General features: G+C 41.2%; 1 protein-coding gene across 5 annotated transcripts in view; it reads left to right on the top strand.

Moving 5' to 3' along the window:
* Nucleotides 1-24,692, top strand: part of LOC126299616 (inner nuclear membrane protein Man1) — a 315,326-nt gene that overhangs the window by 222,513 nt on the left and 68,121 nt on the right. For all 5 annotated transcript variants that reach the window (XR_007552835.1, XR_007552834.1, XM_049991654.1 and 2 more), the window contains one exon: nucleotides 8,573-8,780. Coding sequence is in view for 3 of the 5 variants with exons in the window: in XM_049991654.1 (XP_049847611.1) it covers nucleotides 8,573-8,780 (208 nt within the window). In the remaining 2 variants the exon portion in view is untranslated. The remainder of the gene's footprint in view (nucleotides 1-8,572; nucleotides 8,781-24,692) is intronic.

Here is a 24,692-nt window from a genome sequence, read left to right as displayed (position 1 = left end):
TACGTCCAAGTATTTTGGTTATTGTTGAGAGAGTATGGAGATAGCAGCATTACATTATGCTGCAGAAAGGCTACATTCAGACTGTAAATAACGTTTATTAAATATACCAAGAGTCCAAAAATCATTCATAAATGATATTTCATTTTCTAGAACATACTTTATACCCTGTTATATTCGAATCTGTGGTATATTGGACTTCTACTGTATTTACTGACTCATAAGGAAGATTTTGACAGCTATGAGCCAGGACATCTGCCAGAGGATGTAGTCTAACAAATCATCTTTTAGCCACAATTCTGAGGTGAATTACATGTAGATTGGGATGTTACTACTTTCATTAAACTGGACTTAGTGTGCAAAGCCAATCACCCTCTATGTATTTATATATTGTGCATAACTACTCATTATACCTGTATGTTGCTGTGTGATCAGTTATTTCTAGAAACTTTTAATTAGGTGTAAATTTACTGCAAACCTAAAAGATCACGTAAGTAAAATGTATTAGCTGTTGTGAATATGGACAACCATGAGCTGTATAATAAAATGACAACAATGAAAATTTATACCAGACCAGTACTCGAACCCATGTTTCCCACATATCGCGAGCGGTCACCTTACTATTAGGCTATCGAAGTATGTTCCACAGCCAGACCCAAACTTCCATATGTCACCAACCATGTGTCTACAACCTGCACTCAATTGTCCATTATGTATATTCCTGTATAGGATAGACGTTGTAATTGACAGTTGCTTGCCTGGTGTTGGCAGATAAATATGATATTGCAGTGAATATGTTGTTCAGAACTGCAGTGCAGTGTTCCTTTTGGCATGGATGCATGTCTGAAGGGACAGGCACTGCGGCAACTACAGTAGTTACAAAATACATGAAAAGTATTCACAGTTGCTAATATGGACAACCATCAGCTGTATAATGGACACATAGTTGATGACATTTACATATTGAAGTCTGTATCTGCCTGTAAAACATGTTCGGTTGCCTAATGGTAAGACAACGGCTCACAATAAACAGGAAATCCGAGTTCGAGTCCCAGTCCGGCACAGATTTTCATTGACATCATTCCATTATACAACTGATGGTTGTCCATATTCACAACTGTTAATGCATTTCATGTATTTTGTAATGGCTGTAGTCATCACATTGCCTGTTCCTTTGGATATGCAGGCATGTCCGAAGGAATATTGCATCGTACCTCTGAACAACACAGGCACCACAGTATGGTAAAAAGTCAGAGGTGTAAATGTGTATGCCCTTTTTATTAGTCTTTGCTTAGTGGTGGTTTGGCATGACATTATTTGTCTGGGTTAAATTGGCTGACTCATTTACCCATCTGCAATAGAATAACCCAAAGGTGGACAGTAACACAAAATTTTGTGGATTGTGATTACTTTAATATGAGAAATTAAATTATAAAATGCCATTCAGTTTTAATAAACAAAATTGCAATTGATGCATATATGCAAACTGAAGGCGGCGAAAGAAAATTTGTACCAAAGCCGGGATTAGATCCTGAGTCTTGAGCAGATGTACTAACTGACATCCCATGTTTAGTTAGATTCTGACGTGGTATTCCAGTATAGCTGGAGAGCCTCTGCAATGATGTTTGAGTTTGGAGGGAATACGGAATACCAAGTGGGCTGAGATGTGAATGGGCATTTGGATTGAGGAGGGAGCCATGCTGGTCCATGCAGTTATGTGGGTTGAGGAGGGAGGCATGCTAGGGTAGTCTGTGCGGTTGTGCAGAGCCACCGTGCGAGGGTGGCATGCCTAGTATGCAGGAGACCCGGGATCGAATTCTAGCCTTTGCACAAATTTTCATATGTTGCTTCAGTCTGCATATACGTAGATTGGAACTTAAATAGTGGCAACACTGCTGTGGAGACATTATGCAATGGAATCTACTATTGTCACTGATAACACGCATTGTTGACATACCTACCTTACCTCCGAGCAAATGGACTCACCCGTCCCACGTCACCAGCATTTGCAGTCAAGGGAAACAGTCACTTGTGAGCGAGCGGTCTAACATAACTATGTTTTTGAAACAGGAACAACGTAGTTGGATCAAGATTGAATGTGCCAGAGGTCGTACAGCATGACAGTTTCATCAAGGTCTTCAAGAGGCATTGCCGTACAGAACAGTGGCACATTGGGTAAAAGCCTTCAACGAAGTTCGGCAAACTGTGGCAGATATGCATCGGGCAGGTCATACTAGCGTCTTTGAAGTAGTAGTACATGCTATTGCCCGTTAGTGGACAGTGATCGATGCCATATTATTTGTGAGCTCGCCCACGAAACCGGATTAGCGCATATGACTGTGCTTCGCATCCTAAAGGAATGCTCGGGCATGTGAAAAATTGTATCATGATGGGTTCCGCATGATTTCATGGAAATGCAGAAATTGATGCATTACAATGCTGCTCAGATGCACTTGGAGTGCTGTGAGTGCGAAGGAGAGGCTTTCTTACGCCATATCATAACACTGGATGAGACATGGGCCACATTGTACCAGCCAAAACTGAAACGCCAATCCAACAAATGGTGTCATTGTGGGTTGCTGCAAAAGTTGAAAGTGCGTGAGAGCCCCAGTATGGTGAAAGTTATGGTGATTCGCATGTACGACTGTGATGGAGTTATCCTAATGCATTACGTTCCTCCACAGGAGACAGTCAATGCATAGTATTACTGTTTGTTTTTGGAGCATCACCTGCGACCAGCTTTTCGAAAGAAGTGGCGACACTTTCTGCTCAGCCCACCCATCATATTGCACGACAATGCGTGGGCGCATATGGCACAAGCTGTGGCTGCTCTGGGAAGTACTGTACCATCCACCATACTCTTCAAACTTAAGTTCTTGTGACTTTGATTTGATTCTGAAGATGAAGGAACCACTTTGTGGCATTTGCTTGAGAACGGTTCCAGAGATTTGACAGACAATAGACTGCTCCATTCACACCATCAACTGAACAGACTTTGCTAACGATATACTACGCCTTCCATTTCACTGACAATGGGTTCTACACATCGCTGGTGACTGCTTTGAAGGACAATAACAGGTGCAAAGAAGTAACTCTTTTTGTATTGGTTGTGAACAAATAATTTCCACAATTTAAGGTCTCTGCAACCATATAGTTTCATAAAATTATGACTGATTACAGATTTTATATGTCACCACATTTTGGTACAGTTTTTTACAGGAACCACTTATTGACAGACAATATTGTCAGTGAATTTCCTGTATTGTAGCAGATTACTTATGTGGATAGGGCATTTTCTCTATCTAACCCCAGCTAAATGTATCATAGATACAGGCTCCAAGCTAGTTATAGTTCCTTGATCATCAAGGACCAGGTACAACAGGTATGGGTCAATGTGCTTCAGGAGAGAATGCAACAGCCACGACTACCTTCCAAACTATATCTGAGCCTGTATGTAGGTCCAGTGAGTTGTATTACAATAAGAAGGGACCAGAAGCACTCGTGAATTAATTGACAACTGTATTTGCAGATGGGATCTCTCTCTCTCTCTCTCTCTCTCTCTCTCTCTCTCTCTCTCTCTCTCTCTCTCTCTCTCTCTCTCTTCCCCCCCCCCCCCCCCCCAGTATCTGTCATATTCATGGTGCACATCAAACTAATTAAGTTTTTTGTAAGAGTGTATGTGTAACATACTGGAATGTATGTGTAGTCCTGCAGGAAAATCCCATAACTTTCTGGGGCTATTTGAATTGCATGAAGTGTCAGGAACTAAGACATTCTGGGAATGTCTTAGTTCCTGTCACAGCTACTGTCTATCATATCACGTTGTCAGTGCCATTCCAGAATCTATTCTTGAAAGTGGACTAATAAGACCTGTGATGCCAAGCCTCATGTTTCCACAGATTCTTATTCTGCCAAGCAACTTTATGTGCACAGATAATGCCATTGTTCCTGTGCTATGATGTAAATACACCTTGGAAACTAATGTACAGCTGTATACCCAGTTTTGTACACCTCTGACAGCTGCTACATTAATCAACAAATTTGTCTGATAATTGTTCCTAGTCATTACTAGTCAAGATTACGTGGCTGCCACAATCGACCTCATGGTTTAAATTGAGAGATAATACAGTAATTGAAGATTCAAGTAGTTACAATGTGATCAATTGAGAACCTTTGAATGGATGTGGTGTGTTCATAAAGTAATGTGATTTTTGCAGTTTTGCATGTTTTATTAGCCAGTCTCACAAGATTTTTTCATTGTTTGTTGATAAACATATCGGAAAAATATCTGTGCAGTGTTAGCCATACCAGATATTTAGTTCGTTGTTAGCTGTCAAAATGTTTACATATGTTTTGATAGTATCAGTGATTATTCGTGTTTTATAAAAATGTATCACAGAGTTTGCATTAATTTTTATTATAAGAACAAACTTGAATACAGTAAAGTTTTAGAGTTAGTGAGTCTGCTGTGACTGAAACAAGAGGTTACTAGTGATGGAAGTGTTTCAAAGAAGTCTGTGAAGACATTGAAGATGATGAACACTCTGGATACTCCAGCAGATAATCATCCAATAAAATCATGGAAAAAGTGAAAGATTCACTAAATCACAATGAGAGAAGTCACTGATAATGTTGGCATGTCAAGTGGTTCATGCCATGAATGTGTGTGTGTGTGTGTGTGTGTGTGTGTGTGTGTGTGTGTGTGTGTGTGTGTGTGTTTGTGTGTGTGTGTGTGTGTAAAATTGTTGAATTTCATACAGAAACTGCATCGTTAGGTGAAGTTGATAGTGATCCTAAAACCCTGAAACATGTCATAACCGATGATGAAACATGGGTTTTTGGATGTGACTAAGTCTCAGTCATCCCTGGAAGCATTCCATATCACAAAGACCGATAAAAGCTTGACACATACTGAAATGTATAGGTTGTACTCACTGTGTTCTTAGATTTTAGCAGCATAGTTTATCATAATTTCTTGCTGCAAGATCAAACAGTCAGTGAGGAGTACTACACAGATAAGTGCAACGCTGTTTGCGTGAAGCAATTAAAGCAGCTCAGGTTTGTGCCTGAACACACCTCACATCTGAAATTCTTGTTTAATTTTAGATTTCATTATTGCTTTACAAGAATAAACTAACATAAAAATAATAATAGTAATAACATTTATCTTACAATAGAACCCAAATTTTAATGGAAGTAAAAGAAATTTTAAAACCAATTTTTACAGGAATAAATAATGGAATATTATATTTGCTAGCTTCATTTTCTCTTTCCAAAAACTTTTTATAATAATTTTAAGAAAATGCTTGGGGTTATAAATTCTGTGTAGAGATAACAAGTAAGGTCTTGGTGGGAATAGTGCCAAAAGCAGGGTGTGCTAAGGAAATGGAGAGAGTAACGCAAAATGCAGAATAAAACAATAGATGACTCACTGTGTTCGTCTGTGAGATAACTAATGTTATGATGTTCTGTTTACCATTATAAACCTATTTTGGGTGTCACTGTTCCCTTTTCTGGTCTCTCTTACACTTGGTTCACCCATATTATCCATTTCCAATGCTATATTTTCCATTACCTAGAAAAATATCACCATATTTCCAAACTTTCCTGTTTGAGAACATCTCATCCCACTTTCTCTATTCACTATGTACTTTCATATCATATCCTACTCAGATTTTTTGATTTTATCATCAGCACTCAGACTTTTCTTCTTTTTCTTTGAAATTTGTACCTTTGTAGATTTCAGAAAAAGGGAGAAAAACCTTTACAAAAAGGGATTGCATTGTACCATTTGTCATAAATATTAAATATACAATCTTCTTCAGATAAGATCAACATTTAAATAAGTATAATTATTTGAAGTTGCTGATCATTTATTTGTTAGATTACCATTGTGTTCGAATTTATTAATTTGCACTTTGACTACAGAAAACTTGACATCATGATACATAGACTAACTATCATGAAAGAGATTTGCAGGTGCCATGCATTTTTTAATATAGTTATGTGCAAAAGATAGATTATTCTACTTTGAATGCTGACAAACCATTGTGGGACTGTATAGGAAACAAGTGTCGATATTGCAGCAGATGTATTACAAACATTAAAGGGTGTTTTTCATGTCTGTACAACTACTATTTTACTTGCACTATTATCAGTAATCTAACAAGAGCAGCAGCTGATCAGTATGGATTTCAATGAAGTTTCATGCACACATTATTCATTTGTGGCAGGCAAAAGGAGGGGAGGGGTTGACGGGCTGAACAAAACCTATTTTAACTTTTATTTTGTTGAGAAAAATGTGTTACTTAAATTGTTTTGATTCTTAACTTTTATTTTATGCAAAATAAATTTTATCCACAAAATAATCATTATTTTAGTACTAAAAATATTTTTAATCTTACGGTGAATAAATTGTGAATATTAACCCAAATACACATTTCTATATCATTGGTAGTTAAAATTTATATTGCTTTGTTATTAAATGTATGTTGTAAACTTCATTTTTCTAAACAATCATTATTGATTAACATCAACCTAATTTTATAGTTTTCTCGAGCAGTCAGATGCCACCTGTCATGAAAGTAGCAGCAAAACACATGAATAGCATATTCCACATTGCCGATTCTTCCACATCAAATTAATAATTATGATATGGAAACTGTAATCATGTTTTGGAAAAAAAGTATTTTATATTAAAAACTGGTTTCATCAAAATCTTAAGACGGGGGTTGAACCAGAACTCAAAAATTGGAAGCTTGGCATGTTCATTATTGTCCCATCATAGCTCACCAACTGGTTATAACAATTAAGACTTGTGTGTGTGTCTTTTTTAAAGACACTGTTCCCAACCCAACTGACAAACGTCTGCAAAATTTCGTCTTAATGTGTCACCAGTAATTGCCATATCTCTCTCTCTCTCTCTCTCTCTCTCTCTCTCACACACACACACACACACACACACACACACCGACAAACTCATAGTACCACAGCACCCAACAGCAGAAGCTTCTTGTATGCTGATGACTTTGCTCTAGTCACCCAGAGCACAGATTTTGAATCAGTGGAGAACACTGTCGTGAATGCCCTTGAACAACTTCCCAATCACTACAGTCCAAACAAATTGAAACCAAACCTCTCAAGGCCACAAGTGTGTGTGCTTTTCATTTGAGAAATGGGAAAGCTAGTAGCAAATTGAAGGTAGTATGGTCAGTTGTCAAACTGGAACACTGTGAGACCCCAAAATATCTAGGAGTGGCACTTGACAGATCTATTCCTCTCAAGAAGCACTGCATGAACTGCAAGTCAAAGGTTTCCAACAGGAACAGTCTTGTACAGAAACTGGCCAAATCACAGTAGGGTAGTCAACCTGAATTTATACAAACTTCTGCAGTGGCTCTATGCTACTCTGTGGGTACAGTATGCATGTCCTGTTTGGTATAATTCAACACATGCCAAACTAGGTACACATAGCTCTCAACAGCACTTGCAGAATCATAACATGTTGCTTGAAATCCACTCCAATCAAATTGCTTTACCACCTCACAGGAATAGCACCACCCCTGTTCAAAGGGAAATTGCTGTGAATGAGGAAAGGCTGTGGAGCAGGAGAGAACCCAACTTCTGTACAGGCACAAACTTCATGCACAATGACTGAAGTCAAGGATTAGTTTCCTTAGAACATTGGTGGCACTTAAAACTGCCACTGAAAAAGCTAGGTTGCAACTATGGAGAACTTTGACTATGATGAGCAATGGATGACTTGGAATTCCCGAAATAGAGTGAGATCTGGAGTTGACAGATCAAAGGTTAATGTGGTGAAATGGAGCTACACAGACAAAAGATGATGTTTAGTACAACTGAGAAGACAACCAGAATTTTATCATATCTTCAATGCCAACTGCGTCCAAACTCCAGAACTGAAGATGAACTTTATTAAGAAACACCAGATGCATTGAGAGTTGCAGTGTGTTGGGCAAAAGTATGTAGTGTGTGTAAAATACATGTTTTTGATATGAGAATTAAGAAAAAATTGCCAGCATCCCTATGCTAGTACATTTATACTCCTGGTTATCTTCATTTATCCATGATGGGCAATGTTATAGAATCTTTTTGACCCAAGATCATCACAAAAGTTACAGAACTCCTTTCTTCTCCAACACAGTTACAGCTTTGATGGTTCATGAAGTAGTGCATAATAAATGCCATCATCTGATGATTAGTTTTGCAGTTACTTAAAAAACTTGTAATAGAAAAAAAGAAGCAAATCATGAGTGGTGGCTATTTCTGCTCAAATCATCCTCTATTTACCCTTACATATGGCTTATCTGAAATTCTTCTGAATGGCAGTCATAATTAAGACACACACTTGAGATGTAGTTAATTAGATTTTGCATTTAAACTTGACATAACCAATGTATCTCCATGCTCAACATCCTTCCTATAACTGGAAGGAATAACCTGTTCGCTAGACCTAGTGGAGGCATAGGCATGGAAAGAGATTACAAAACTGTGAATCTCAGTGTTACAGTTACTGCAGTACATATTTTCTGTATAATTATTGTAATCTTTTTAGGCATGGCTTTGGTTTGGACGTCAGCTGTCAATTTTATTAGACACAATGATCCACGTATTAAGGAAGAACAGTGTGTCGTTAATGGAGAACTGAAGACCGTGTGGCGCTGGTTGCCAGAGTCTGGAAATGCATCATCTGACCAAACACAAGAATTTAATAAATCTTCACAAGGACGTCGCTCAGTTTTGTCCAATGAAAATTTTTCTGGGTATGTGAGTTGCAGTTTCTGATAATTCCTGTGTAATTTTGTGTAATTTGCTTAATAACTTTGAGTAATGTTACGTAGTCAGTTGTAATCTGGATTTGCACTCTAATGGTTCAAAATAATAGTGCCAGACAGTAGCAGCTTGTCAGCGCTAGAATTCTGAACAACAAGCAATTTGTATAATTATCATCATCATCATCATCATCATCATCATTATTAGTTCTGACAGTGGAGAGAGAGCAATTTCTATGTCTATAGGTTGCCACAATGAACAGGAATAAAATCTTTTGTTGATATTGTCTGATTACACCTCCATGGTCATTATAAAGCGTCGTATGTGTAAGATATATATTAGGGTTTTCCTTATGTTGCTTTTTAGGATGTGTTTAGTATTCTTTATAATATTTTATTTCCAGTATTTCTTTCTTGCAATCTGGGTACAGTTTATGATATTTTTGCACACTACACAATACAAATGCCTTTTGTACCTCATATGTGGTCAGAGATTGAATTCGGAGTCACAAAATAATGAATTAAACCATTAATAAATAGTTATCAGAAATTTTTAAACTTGCCTTGTACTGATCCATCCAGTTCTCCACAAAAATGTATATATATCTTTTCCATTTCTAGATTTTCTCTGCCCAAAATTGTTACCATTTTGAGTTGGTTTTGTGTGCTAATTTATCATCATCAAACAGCAAAAAAAGAGAGAGAACTGTTCTAATAAATAAACAAATAATGACTAAATTTCCTTTTAGTTACTTTTGATACCATGGAATCTATCCTTTCATATACTTTCAGTTCTTTTAAGAGGCAGAGAGATCCAGATTAGGAGGTTTTGTAGCTCTAGTTCACTGAAGCCATGGTTCAGAGCTTAATGAGTTCATGGTAATCACCTCTTGCTGTTTGTTTATCTAATTCACTTTCACGAAACTGTAATATCTCTTTAATTACTGTCTCATTAAAAAACAAACCCACAATCTTTTTCCAGTGTCTGAAAATTACTGACACTGACAATTCTCCAGTTTTCTTGTAAATATCTAAACATTGATATGTCAAGACTGCTTTACATTAAAATAAACTTTTTTAAAAAAAATTCATCTATGTGATGATGGGATGGGAAATTACAACCACCTTCTTTTCTCTTTTTCTATCTGCTTCTATTTAGAGAAGATTAGTTAATACAGAGCTATTCAGTATTGTAACCAAGTTCTTCTGCTGTCGCCTGGAGAATACGTACAGAATCTCTTCCTAGGCAGTCCTCAATTTTTTGGTAATAAAATCTGTAGTATCTCGCCCTTCAACATTCTCAAATGAACTACTCTCAGAAGTACATTTTAAAAACTCACCATCGCCAACGTCAAATCCATGCAAACTGCAAATTACTTTACCTGATTCTTCAAATGAAGAAGAAGGAAGCTCGGCAGAAGTAGTAGATGCTGTGCTGTTGTGTTTTTCTTGCCTCTTCCGTTCTTCCAGTTTTCTGTGCCTCTCCCTTTCTCCTTTATCCTCAAGTATTCAGTCTACTCCTGCAAGGTAACCTGTATGCCCTGGCTCTCTCTGTCAAAGTAAAACCATCCTGTCTTCTTCCAACTTGTTTGTTTGTAGAACGTTGGTATGTGTGATATCAAATAAATTCTCCAAATTATGTATAAACTTTTTTTTGCAGTGCTTAAACACATCTTGACACTTTTTTTGAATTTTCCCTTCACTGTATGCACATTAATAAGTTTTTTTGAACAATACTGAATAACTCTAGTTGGGATTCTTACTTTCTCCCAAATTATAATGCAGTCCCCAATCACAAGATTAGTACTTTCACAAACTGCTAATTTTCTTTCCCACATGTTATAAAGTAAAACTTCCAGTGCTCGTGTGATGGTAATTTGTGTCTATTTGTCTGGTGTTCTCTCTCTCTTATTAAAAATGCATGCTTCATGGTGCTGCGTAATTGAAGTCATATTCTGAGGTGGTGTCATCACGACATCTGCGAACAATGTGGAATATCATGTTCCTCATACTGTCAAATTTGCACTAAGTCGGCACGAGTTACAGTGCTCCAGTCTCAAGAAAATTTTGTACAAACATATTTTGGAGGCATTCAAACAATATTGGAGGGTGAGCACATATAAATATTGAACTCAGAAAATAAGGGACACCTTAAGTGAAATTTGAGCACTCGGGCTTCACAGTGCAACTCCTCACACGCCAGCGATGCCCCCAGAGGGTCCACAACTCTTTTGTGGATACGTGCATGGTGAGCATGGGACCCCGAACTTGTGCGGCTCTTTCCTTTCCGAGCTGCATACCTTCCTTTCCCACATCCTCCCCCCCTCTCCCCCCCCCCCAACCTCCATCTCTTCCCTTCCCCCTTCTCCCTCTATGGGAGTATGTTTCATGCCTACGTCCGGAGATGGACGCTTGTAACTGTAAGACACACTCTCTCTCCTTTGCTTTCTATGGTGGACGGTCTCTGTCCTCCCTGTGTCCTTCTCTTTTCCTTGCTTCTTCTCTTTACCCTCTTCTCCGCTGCGGTGCTTCAGACCTCCCTTCTTTCTTTTTGTTTCTTCCTCATTTTCTCTTTTTTTCCTCCCTGTGTGTGTCTAAAGGCTGACCCACGCATTCCCACACGTAGTCTGGGCCGGGGGAACGCGTAATTCCCCACCCCAGGTGGACAGGTAGGACACGTATGTACCCCCTGTTAACGGCCAGACCCAGGGAGGGGTGATTACCCAAGCTGGTACCTTCCGAACGTGCCGATTTTTCCCTCTGTCTGTTCACGGGAGGTGTGACCGGAGGTGTGGACAAACACCTAAGGCATGAGTGCCCTCAGAGAGGCTTTCCGCGAGGAAGGAGCATGCCTTTGAAGATGCTGGTAATCATGGGGGATACTTTTGCAATGGTTTCCTCTATGTCTACAACTTCTGCCCACAGGTGAAAGCTAGATGAGTCACAGCCACGAAAAATTCTTCCATCAGTGCCAAAGTTCCTCATTGTTTCTCGGTCTGACAAATGTAAAGACAGTCAACCCTTTCATTATTCAGAAAGGTGTCGAAGCCATTGCAGGTATTGCAGGTCCTGTAAAGTCTTGTTCCCAATTATGAAATAGTACCTTGTTGTTAGAAGCAGTCGGTGCCCTCCAGGCACAAAAATTTGCTGTAAACTACACTGCTACACACTTTTCCTGTCTGGGTGGAAGCGCACCACACTTCATATTCATCCCGCAGGGTGGTTCATACACATTCGCTTGACGAATTGTCCAATGAGGACATTCAAAACTACCTGGCTGACCAGGGTGTGTAATGGTTGTACATCAAGTCATTAAAAGGGTTGACAAGGTCTTGGTACCGACCCGTACTCTCTTCTTGACGTTTGACAGAGTTCAACTTCCATTGAACATTAAAGCGGGCTATGAGATAATTTTAATTCACCCTTACATCCCCAGCCCTACACGTTGCTATCAGTGTCAGCAGTTTAATCATACCAGCCAATCGTGTTTCATCCCGGCCAAATGTGTTACGTGTGGCAAGGATGCCCATGAGGGTGCTTGTCCACCTCCATCCCCTTGTTGCATCAACTGTATGGGTGACCATGCTGCTTCCTCTAGAGATTGCCCTATTTTCAAAGATTAACGAATTATTCAGGAAATCCGAGTGAAGGAAAAGGTGTCTACATTTGCTACTCTTAAGTTATTCGCCAGTAGAAAGCCCACTGTGCCTCCAGCAGGTAAATATTAGACTGTCCTTGCATCTCCTTGGCCTACTAAGGAGGCAGCCACACAGACTTGTGATCTCACCTTTAGTGCCACAGTCATCAGATCGGCCAGTGCCAAGATTGCCCGTTCAACCTTCCCACTATCACCTGCTCACTCTACGGCTCACCCTTCATCGGCTCCTGCTAAATCATGAGCCCAAAAATCAGACACCCGGACTTCCAAAAAAGAGCCCACTCGCGAAGATTTTTTACGTACCTCAACTTCACAAACATCAATTCCTCCCTCATGTTAATGTCCTGTTTCCAAGAAGGCTCATAAAAAACCAAGTTCCTCTCCTCCGCCACAGCGTGTCTCATCTACAGTGCCACTTGGCGGTAACTGCCCTCGGCCATCTTCCGTGTCGCCAAGGCACACTGCTGGCAGCCGATCAACTGGGCGACCGCTGGTGGCAGGAGCTGCCCCCGAACAACCTATGGATCAGGATCTTCTGCCTTTGGCTGAATGCCATTCCACGTTGTCAGCTGCCGGCTCTCAGCAGCTGTTTAGTTGGGAGAAACCGTGGTAAGATTCTTCGCTTTTCTGTCCATCCTATGTCAGTTATCCATTGGAATATCCACATCATTAGAGCCAATTGGGATGAATTGTCGATCCACTTACAATCCTACTCACTGGTCATCTTCTGTCTTCAGGAAACAAATCTGCATCCCCACGATTGCTTTGTTTTCCCTCATTTCCAGTCAGTCTGGTTTTATACCTCCTCAGTTTATGGCCCTCTGGCACACAGTGGACTTACGATTCTTCTCCATGATACTGTCCATTATCAGCCAATCCCTTTAAACAGTTCCTTCCAACCTGTTGCTGTTCGTCTTTCCTTTTCTGGATACACCTTCTCTCTTTGTACCGTATACATTCCATCATCCACACCGATGGCAAGAGCTGATCTCCTTCATATCCCTGGTCATCTCCCACCCCCCAATTTGCTGGTTGGGGACTTCAGTGCCCACCACCCGCTTTGGGGATCTCCGCATCCTTGTACGCAAGGCTCCCTATTGATTGACGTTTGCCTCAACACTGGGGAACCTACATTTTTGTCTGCCTCCAAAACGAATTTCTCTCACTTGGACGTTTCGGTAGGTACTGTTCAGCTATCTCAGCACTTTGAATGGTTCGCTTTTGCTGATACATTCTCAAGTGACCATTTTCCATGTGTCCTTCGATTGCTGTCACAACTGCCATCTCTGCGCCCGAGATGCTGGAAGTTTGCCCAAGCCGATTGGACACTTTTTTCGTCTCAAGCGACATTCGATGACCGTCACTTTATTAGCGTTGACAATCAGGTCACTCATGTTACAGATGTTATTCATACAGCCGCGAAACGTTCAATACCTCGCATCTCCGATTTCCCCTGGTGCGCCCCCCCACCACACACACACACACACACACACACACACACACACACACACACACACACACACACACACACACACACCGCACAGCGACGCGCTCTTCACGTTTTGTGCTACCATCCTACTTTGGCCGACTGTCTCCACTACGAGCAGTTACGTGCAGGATGCCGTCGCGTCATCTGCGATAGCAAGAAGGAAAGCTGGGACTTCTTTACTAGCTCATTTAACACCTTCACTCACTGCTCAGAAATCTGGAGTCAAATTCAACGGTTATCTGGCGTGCCTAGTTTCTCCCAGATCTCTGGGCTCACTGATGCACATGATACCTTAGTTGACCCCATCACAATTTCTAACTCATTGGGTCAACACTCTGAGATTTCGAGCTCTTCAAATTACTCGCCAGCCTTTCTCCCAAAGAAACGTGCAGCGGAAGTGCGCTCTCTTGCTTTCTCCTCTCAAAATAGCGAAAGCTATAATACTGTCCTCTCCATGTGGGAACTCCAACACACACTATCCTCTTCTCACTCTTCCACCCCAGGACCGGATGGTATCCACATCCAAATGTTGCTGCATTTATCATACCATAGTCTGCGTTACCGACTTCGCCTTTATAGTCAAATTTGGACCGACAGCACTTTTCCCAGAAGATGGCGGGAAGCTATTGTCATTCCTTTTCCGAAACCTCGAAAGGACAAACATCTCCCCTCTGTATGTTGCCACATTTCTCTCACGAGTAGTGTATGTAAGGTTTTGGAGTGTATGGTGAATTGCCGTTTAGCCTGGTGGCTGGAGTTCTGAAGCCTTTTAACACCTGCCTAATGCGGTTTCCGATAGCATCATTCTGCAGTTGACCATCTTGTTGCTCTCTCCACTACAACAGTAGCAATGTTTTTTGATCTGGAGAGAGCATACGATACCTGTTGGAGGACAGGCATCCTCCACACACTGTTCTCTTGGGGCTTTCAAGGTCAGCTGCCCCTTTTTATTCATGAATTTATGGCAGAGCGCACATTTAAAGTGCGGTTGAATACTCTCTCCCGCACTTTCTCCCAAGAAAATGAGGTACCCAAGGGCTCCGTGCTAAGTGTTGTACTGTTTGCCATCACCATAAATCCAATTATGGATTGTCTCCTTCCCGGTATATCGGGCTCCCTCTTTGTGGATGATTTTGCGATGTACTACAGCTCTCAATGGACCACCCTTCTTGAAGGATGTCTCGATCGCCTCCACTCTTGGAGCATCATAACCGGCTTCTGAATTTCTCCCAGTAAGAACGTTTGTGTCAGTTTTTGGTGTTGTATGGAGTTTCTTCCGCTTTCCCTACACTTAGACCCTGTCGACCTTCCGTTCGTACGCATCGCTAAATTCTTGGGTCTTATGTTTGACAGAGAACTGTGTTGGTCTTCCCACGTTTCCTATCTTTCGGCTCGCTGTCTGCGATCCGTCAACACCATCCGTGTTCTGAATGGTACCTCCTGAGGAGCGGACCGAGTGGTCCTTCTCCACCTTTATCACACCTTAGTGCGCTCGAAATTGGACTATGGAAACATAGTTTACTCCTGTGCTTGGCCGTCTATTCTTTGGCGTCTCAGCTCTGTCCAACGCTATGGATTGCGTTTAGCATCTGGAGTTTTTTACACCAGCCCTATGGAAAGCCTTTATGCTGAGACTGCTGAATCTCAACTGTCCAATCGGTGAGCTGTCCTTCTGAGTTGTTACGCTAGCCATCTGTCTTCCATGCCTGCTAATCCACCTTTTTCTCGACACCTCCTTGGATTTATGGTATGCAGGCCGCCCTTCCTCTCTACTGCCACCTGGAATTCGCTTCCATCAACTGCTGCGTTCTCTTTCCTTCCACTTTCCTAAAACTTTCTTGACAACTAGGGGCACACACAGCACTGCCTTGTCCCTGCCCCCTGACCTGCCTGCTCCGTGACCTTTGGCAGCTTCCCAAGGATGGTACCCCTTCTCTTCTTTATTGTCAGGAATTTGCTGCTCTATGCACACAAATGAAGGATGCCTCATTTATTTACACTGACGGCTCAAAAACATCATTTGGTGTTGGGGGCGCCTATATTGTTGGTGACACCACTAATCGATTTCGGCTTCCTGAGCAGTGTTCTGTTTTTACTGTGAAGCTTTACGCTGTTCTCCAGGCTGTCAAATACATCCATCGCCATCAGTGAATACAGTATATTATATGTTCAGATTCTCTCAGCTCTCTCCTCAGCCTCCAAGCTCTTTATCCTGTCCACCCTCTGGTCCACCGGATTCAGGACTGCCTCCACTTGCTCCATTTGGAGTGTGTCTCTGTGGCATTCCTCTGGATCTCAGGATAGGTTGGTGTCCGTAGAAATAAGGCCAAGGCTGCAGTCTCTCTTCCTCGGCCTGCTGTTCGCATGGTTCCCTTCACCGATCTACAGAGTGTTTTCTGTCATCGTGTTTCTCTTTTATGGCACGCACATTGGTCTACACTTTCCAATAATAAATTGCGGGACGTGAAAGCTCTTCCCTGTGCTTCGACCTCTTCCTCCTAAGCTCGTCGTCAGGAGGAGATAATTTTAACTAGACTCCAGATAAGGCACAATCGACATATTTTAAGTGGCAGTCCTCGCCCTCTTTGTCCCCACTGCTCTCAACTGTGGACGGTGAGACACCTTTTACGTGAGTGCTCCTATTTTGCTCTGCCAAGCACCCATCTACAGTTGTCGCCTTATATGTCTTCCATTTTTGCAGATGACACATGCTCAGCCGATCTCGTCCTCAAGTTTATCAGTGTCAGTGAGATGACGTCGGTCATTTGAAGCTCTTTTTGGGGAAATCAACCCCCCCCCCCCCCCCTTTCTATAGTGGTTTTCTAAGCTTTCCTTCTGTTTTTTAGTTTCCCCACTTTTTGAGTTTCACTCCCATTGCTGCTGATTCCCAATTTTTTATACCTTCCCTTAAACCACAGACTGGGTGCGAATGACCGTAGCAGTTTGGTGCAACAAAAAAAAAGGGTCAGCGATTTAAAAAAATGTCAAAAATGTCTGTCACAAAATTTTGTCCACTGAGTACATCTGGCAGAAAAAAGACTTTAAAGAGTGGCAATCTGGTGACACTGTAACCACATGTATGGTAACTACCTCTGTTAGCACCTATTTGTTATGCTGTATGGTTGGTGCAGTGGATACAGTTTTGGGTCGTCATGCAGGAGGCTGAGGATTCAATCCTGGGTTGGGCATGTATTTTAATTTGCTAATTTCGTTTTGAAATTTCATACTGTAATATACACTGTTTCTTAGGTCACATGTATCCTAAATTTACTACATTTTGTAATGCTGAACACAACAAATCGGTGATTAGTCAAATAAGAAATAGACAGTTGAAGCAAATGACCTGTCATACGGCAGAATACCTTAAAAACAATACAAATTTCGAGATGCTAAAGATGATAGCACAGTACAGTAGCACGACATCCACTTTTCATTTTATTTATGAGCTCTCAGATGTCGCGTATCAGCAACCAGTGATGATGATAATGTCCATATTATTGAGCGCATGACCTTCACAAGAGAATACGTTGTTTTCAGAACAACAGATGCTCAAAATGACATCCCTGCATGTCCCAATATTGCGCAACCCTCTGGATCATGCAGCTCTGGACCCATCACAGCAAAGCTGCTTCCTCAGTAACAAGAGCAGCATGAACACGTGCTACCAATTTGTCCACATTCGTCAGCGGAGTATTGTACACGTGCTCCTTCAGATGTCCCCACAGGAAGAAATCTAGGGGATTTGGGTCAGGTGAATGCGGTGGCCATACAACTGGACCTCCAGGTCTGAGCAATTTCCCTGGAAATGTTTTGTCCAAATACTGCTGCACATTAATTCCACAGTGTGGACGTGCACTATCATGTGGAAACCATATCCTGTGCTGAACATGTAATGGGACATCTTCCACCGCTTCAGGCAGTTAGTTTGAGAGGAATGCATGATACCTTTGTGCAGTCAACCGGTCAGGCAACATTTAAGGGTCCAAACACCTGTCCCCCAATATCCTGGCCCAGATTTTGATACCAGAGCGAACTTGATACCCACGGTTGCAATTGATGTGCAGGTTAACCTCACACCAATGGTGGGCACTGTGCATATTGAGGACACTCTCATAAGTGAATGCTACTTCATCCGACTGTATTACGGTATACACCAAGTCATCGTTGACGTCCTGTTGTTGTTGGAACCATTCACAGAATTGCAGCCACTGATGCCGATCTGCAGGATGTAGGCGTTGCGTGAAAGCATAATGAAATGATAGGGGGTGCAGTCCATGCTCGTGCAGCATGTATGACTGGGTGTTGCGAGACACGCAGCTGCCTTGCTATGTTACGTGTACTTCGCTGAGGTTCTTGGTGTATGACCTCCAGAATAGCTTCCTTAGTAGCTGGAGTATGGCAAGTCCATGGACAATCTCTGTCATGCAATGGTGGTAGGAGATAACCTGACTCCTGAAGGCGCAGCTCCAGAAGACGAAACACATTTTTATCTGGATGGTGTTGACAAGGCTATCTAGAAGGATATTATGAGGAGCAACACCAGCCCAGTTATCAGGTGCACCAAGGACCAGAATCATATTCATCGTTTATGTATGCCATACGTCTGCCACACTGGTTTAGAGGTTTACAATGAGAAAATTCAGTATGTGTATGCATGTACATTGGAGTCTGTCACGGGCGCATTACTCCGCTCACTAGTCCCTGTCTATTGGACAGCGCATACAATATAAGCACGGCATCAGTCCAGCGTGCTGTTCCACCTAACGCACATTACCCCTCTGACAGATATCGTTCTGCATGATTCATCCCAACACCGCTAATTGTGAAATGTTCGGTTTCGAATTACACTGTTTCCCTAATGCTAATAGGCTTGATGTTTCCACAATCCCATTGACAGAATAATAATAATAATAATAATAATAATAATAATAATAATGCATTGAGATACATACTAAACAGCATGCGGTTACCAGACTCAGTGTTGAACGGCATAATTTGTGGGACCATGGTGATAACACATACAAATAGCAAATAGTAACCGAGTTTGGATAATATTTGCAAAGCACGTTGGTAGTCCTACTGTTAATGTAAGGCTCTAACAAAATGTAATGGGCCTGAATGAGGCAAGAATAATAGTTGGTACGAATCAGTGGGACCATTGGAGGAGGGTACAAAGAAAACAGGTTTCGCATCTAGTAGATGAAGTGGTGCAAATAAATTCATGCCCACAACATGGATAGGGCTTCTTTCAAAGCTGACCAGTCTTCCATTTCTATGATTGTTGTATGTTGAGACAAATTATAACAGGTTACTCTGCTCAAACCTATTGCCAATAGAGTACAGAACACACATCAATTTCCTTTTATCCATGTAGGGTAAAATGGCAACTTGTTAGGTTATTCTTTGCGTGTGAATAGATCAGATTATTGCCAAAATCTTGAGACAACATTTTGATTTACTTTTGTGCAAAAGATACCCTAATAACTTGCCATTCAGCCTTCACAGATCCTGGTGAAACATATTTTTGTTGTGTGTCCCTTCTGTCAAGGCATGAGCGGAGTGACAGTTTGTGTGTTGCAATGCAAGTTACAGTCAGTTCGATTGACAATACAATCGGTCTTCCTTAATAGTTTCATTTCTTATTTATAATGACACTTGAGCCAGACACTGCCTTTGCATGGGTAACGCTAAGTATCTACAGCCAGATGACGTGTCTGGTGAAGGGGAAATAGATTATACACTCAAACTTTCCTTGTGAGTCAGTCTGTTTATTAGTGAAAGCTGTATCAAAATTCCTACAGTAGTTCCTGAGATTAGCCTTCACATACAAACAGGAAAACATGGTGGAGGATATTTATAAATAATATATAGGGTATCAGAGGAAGAATGGTTGATATTCAGGGATATGACAGGAAATATTATTTAAAGCAGAAGAGCCTAGTAGATAAGGGCTCTAAAATGCATACCGTACATTAAGAGCTATGAAAATTTGTTCATCTTTGCCACTGTGGGACATATCTCTTCTGGTGCAAATGTGTACATAACTCATAAGTTATGCATTTTGTGACCCCTGGATACTTCCACGAGGTACTTTGTTGTTATGATTCTGGTTCGAAGTGATGACACCATGACTATCTCCACCCACCACTCATACCAGGAACGCATTCCCTGCCCAGGCATAGCGCCACAGATGAGCAAGACAGTGGGCCATTCAACGTGCTTCCTGGTGTGGTTGAAGACTGTGGGGCACCAATTGGACACAACTTTGCGCATGCGCAGTCATTCATTCATGGTGATGTGAATACTTCCGATGCTCAATCCGACCACAGCGGCTATGGCTTTCACTGTCACTTGGCAGTCCTGGGTAATGAGTGCATCCACCAGCTGGACGATGTCATCGGTAATGTGGCGTGGTGCTCCAGACTGTGTACCATCGGCTAATGACAGCCGTCCTTCCCTGAAGCACTTGTGCCATTCCTTGACCCCTAAAAGGGACATGCAGTGTTCGCTGTACACTTGTGACATTTGTCGATGAATGTCCATTCCTCCGACTCCTTCCACTGTCAGAAAATGAATAACACCTCTTCGCTCTTCTGTTTGCAATGCGACTGGCCGTATTGGATGATTGATGCATGCTGCTGCTAGCTCTGTATAGTCATGTGATCTGCATCCGTGCCCTCTAGCAATGGGCTGTGAACTTCCACACTCTGGTCGCAACCACACCTCGTTACACATGTTACGATATTACCCTCCAGACTCCGGCTCATTTCTTTTTGAACGCCCCTTATATAACACAGATGATTTGTTATGATTATTTTTGCATCTGGTGGAAAAAAGTGACGCAGACATAGCTAGTTGTAGAACGTAAACGTTTATGATCAGAAATGTCACAGTTAATAAAATGTTCTGAGCAATTATGCCATGGTTGAATGAATTACATATTTACATCTGTTCAAACAATTCTGGAACTTTGTCTGCCAAATTTTTCTGTGCTTACCTTTTACTTATATTCTCCTCCACAATTGATACACTGCTCCCAACACAGCCTCCTGCTGGATCGCAGTAAGTGCCATCTGCGAATTTTCTTTTACCTCGTCTATTGTTGCTAATATCCGTCCTTTCAATGGAATTTTCAACTTGGGAAATTAAAAAAAAGTTTTTTTTTCCGACAGTCATGCACCAACAGGGATGAATGACGTGCGGGTGCATTATCGTGATGCAAGAGCCATAAATTATCTCACCACATTTCAAGCCGTTTCCTTCTTACATTTTCTCACAGGCATCACAACACACCCTGATAGTACCGTTAATTAACAGTTTGTCCCTGTGACATGAATTCATGTTGAACTAATCCCTCAAAGTCAAAGAAAACTATCAGCATGGCTTCAACATTTGACCTGACCTAACAAGATTTTTTTATTTTAATTATTTTTTATTTTTATTTTGAGAACCTTTTCTGGCCAATTGTGAAGACTGAACGTTTGTCTCAACATCATAACCATAAACAAATGTCTTATCACCAGTTATTCTCTTAAAGAACATATCGTTCTCATTTACCCAATCCAAAAGCTGATTACAGGTTGTGAGACTAAGGCAACATTATTACAGCCATATGTAGGCTGATAAGATTTGTATATCAAGAAGTTGGCACATTGTGTCAGTAAATTATATGAGATAGTGGTCCAGCCAGAGGACGTATTAGTTAGTTCTGGTGTAGTATCTCTATTCACTATTGGTTCTGCTCAGTGGGGTGTTGCAACAGCTGAATCAGATTTTTTCCTCCTGATATTGTAGAACTGTTTAAATATTGCTTCAAATGGCACAATGAGTTCTATGAACAGATGGATTGTGCGGCTATGAGGAGTCCCTTAAGCTCAGTTATGTCAAACTTCTTGACAGAAAAAGTCAAGGAGATGGCATTGGAAACTGCCAACAAGAAACTGAATATTTGATTCTGGCATGTGGATGACACATTTGTTTTGTGGAGGCATGGCAGAGAGGAACTAGATCGTTTTCACAAACATCTCAACAGGATTAATCTGGAGATTGAGTTTACCATGGACAAGGCAGGTGGAAGATTAAATTCTCTTGATGCACTAGTTTTCAAGAATGGAGATGGTAGCTTAGGCTACACACCCATGCACAGAGACTGTTACCTAGTGTGGGATTTGAACCACCACCCACAACCAATGCGAGGCATCATAAAAACCTTGCCAGATAAAGCAAGGAACATCTACGAACCAGAGCTTCTTGATGCAGAATTAAAACATCTCATAACTGCATTGACCAAGAATGGTTATTTGTCCTCTGAGGTAAACGAAAGTTTTCCTGCCTGTATTAAGGACGTTACTGATCACACAGGAAAATTTTTGAAAAAGAGAACATCATGGTAATCTACAAACATGAGATTGCCTAAAATTGGTCAAGGATGCTCATCAACCGCTGGAAAAAGTAAGAATTTATAGGTTTCCATAGTAGTTGGGAAGTGTATGTGGGAACTACAAAAAGAACAGTAAAAAAACGATTAGAAGAGCATAGGGGCAATTGCTGAAGGAGGGGGGGGGGGGGGGGGAGACTGACAGATCAGCTGTTGCAAAACATTCTTTATAGTTAGGAGACCACCACACTCATTTGATAGGACTCTAGTACTGGCAGCCACAGGCAGATACCATGAAACGCTATACAGTGAGGCCAGAGAGATTGTAAAACACCCCAAGAATTTCAGTAGGAAGGAGGGCATGAAATTGAATGACATGTGGATTTTGGTCCTGAAGAATATGTGTGCCAGTCTTCCATCATGAGTTGATAGCTACAGTGGATGATAACCAATTGCACTCGGGTATTCCAAAACATGTGACAACACGCCACTGTATGGAAGCATGCATAAACAGAATTTTGCTGTGGTTAATAGTGAGCCAGGGTGTGAATCGCACACACAAAGAAGCTACGATCCCCCTTGATAATGTACTCCACTTATGGGATGAAACATTGGGTTTGCGAGGCCTGTTCAAAATTTCTGGATCACTCGTAATTTTGTGCCAATGGTGTGTTGGTGCAAAATGTGGATGGCATCCCTGTACACACCTGTGTTTAATGTGTAATTGCTGGAAGTTTCACTGTTGTGTGTATCTTCGTTACTGTTCACCGCGCTATTGAGCAGAATGTTGTGTCGCACAGTTTGCGAATTTTGAAGTGGCAGCATTAGGGGTGCAACACATCTGCTTTAAATTTTGCATGAAACACAAGAAAACCTTGACAGAGCCGCACCAAATGGAGCAGGAACCCAATGGTGATGAGTGCTTAAGCTATATTCAGTGTTACGGATGGTTCAAGCGATTTAAAAATGGCCAGATGGAAGTTAAAGAAGGTGACTCAATAGCCCTTAGAGGAAAATGTTATTTGTGTACCTTTATGAGTTGCCAAAGTCTTGGTGGTAGTGCAACTGAATTGAACAGTCTTTCCTGAATGTTCTCTTCAATAGATGACTTTTTTATCAACCACATAATGGTTCTGAGAACTTTTATCAGTGGGGTCATTTAGCAGTTGCCTATATGTTAGCAGATCTAATAAGTCGTTAACCTTACTGTGATGGTATATCACATTCAAAGCCATCATAGCATTTTCCTTGTCAACGGGGAGAATGATGATACTGTCATCCTCATTCAGGCATTTTATGGGATTCCTCTCACCCATAGTTAAATTACCTTTTGGTGGTTTTATGCAATCTTCTGTACAGCTTCTATACAGACTTCTTCAGCTGTAACCTTTTCCACTCAATGAAAGTCTGCTTGTACACTGGCTGTGATTTCTTCCATAGGTACAACTTGCAGAGTAAGTGCAAAATTTCCGCACTTGTCAAGCACAGATCACTCATCATCAGATAACAAATGTAAGAACAAATTGATAAAATGTTCCAGGCTGTCATGCCGTGGTTGAATGTATTTCACATTTAAACTCAATGTTTTGTCCCCTTCTGCGGAGGACATTTTCAAAGGGGATTGTAGCTTCTTTGAGTGTCTAATTCACACTCTGGCTCACTGCTGACTGCAGTAAATTCTGTTTACGCGTACTTCTGTGCGGTGGCATGACTTCACGAGTTTTGAATACCTTAGAGCAATTGGCCGTCTCGTCTGCATTGTTCATTGTGGCCATTGTAGCCAGCATAGAAGCAGGCTTTTGTAGTGTGGACACAGTTACAGCTAAAGAAATCCATATAGAAGCTGTAAGAGTATTGTCTCACACAAAGCCTCCAAAAAGTAATTTAACTATGGGTGAGGTGGATGCCATAAAATGCCTGAATGAGTACGTTAGTTTTACATTGACAAGGAAAAGCTGATGGTTCTTTTGAAGGTGACTAGCTGTCATAGTAAGATTAATGACTAATTAGATCTGCTAACATATAGACATTTCTTAACACCCTACTGATGAAGTTATCAAAACTGTAACATTGTTGATACAAAAGTCTTCTATTGAACAGAGCGTTCAGGAAAGTCTGTTCAATTCAGTTGCACTACCACCAAGTCTTCATGATTTGCCGAAGGTGCACAAAGAACATGTTCCTCCAAAACCTGTAGTGAGAGCTATTGGTTCACCCACCTATTCAATTGCCAAGTTCTTGACAACATTACTACGATCATACATGGGCTGATTGGATTAGTGTATCGAGAATTCGGCAGATTTTATCAGTAAATTGAACAGCATAGTGGTTCAGCTGGAGGACATATTAATTAGTTTTGATGTGGTATCTCTATTCACC

The sequence above is a fragment of the Schistocerca gregaria genome, chromosome X, assembly GCF_023897955.1.
Source record: "Schistocerca gregaria isolate iqSchGreg1 chromosome X, iqSchGreg1.2, whole genome shotgun sequence".
NCBI lineage: Eukaryota > Metazoa > Arthropoda > Insecta > Orthoptera > Acrididae > Schistocerca > Schistocerca gregaria.
The sequence above is the reverse complement of the archived record's forward strand: the minus strand, read 5'-3'. Positions and strand labels throughout refer to the sequence as shown.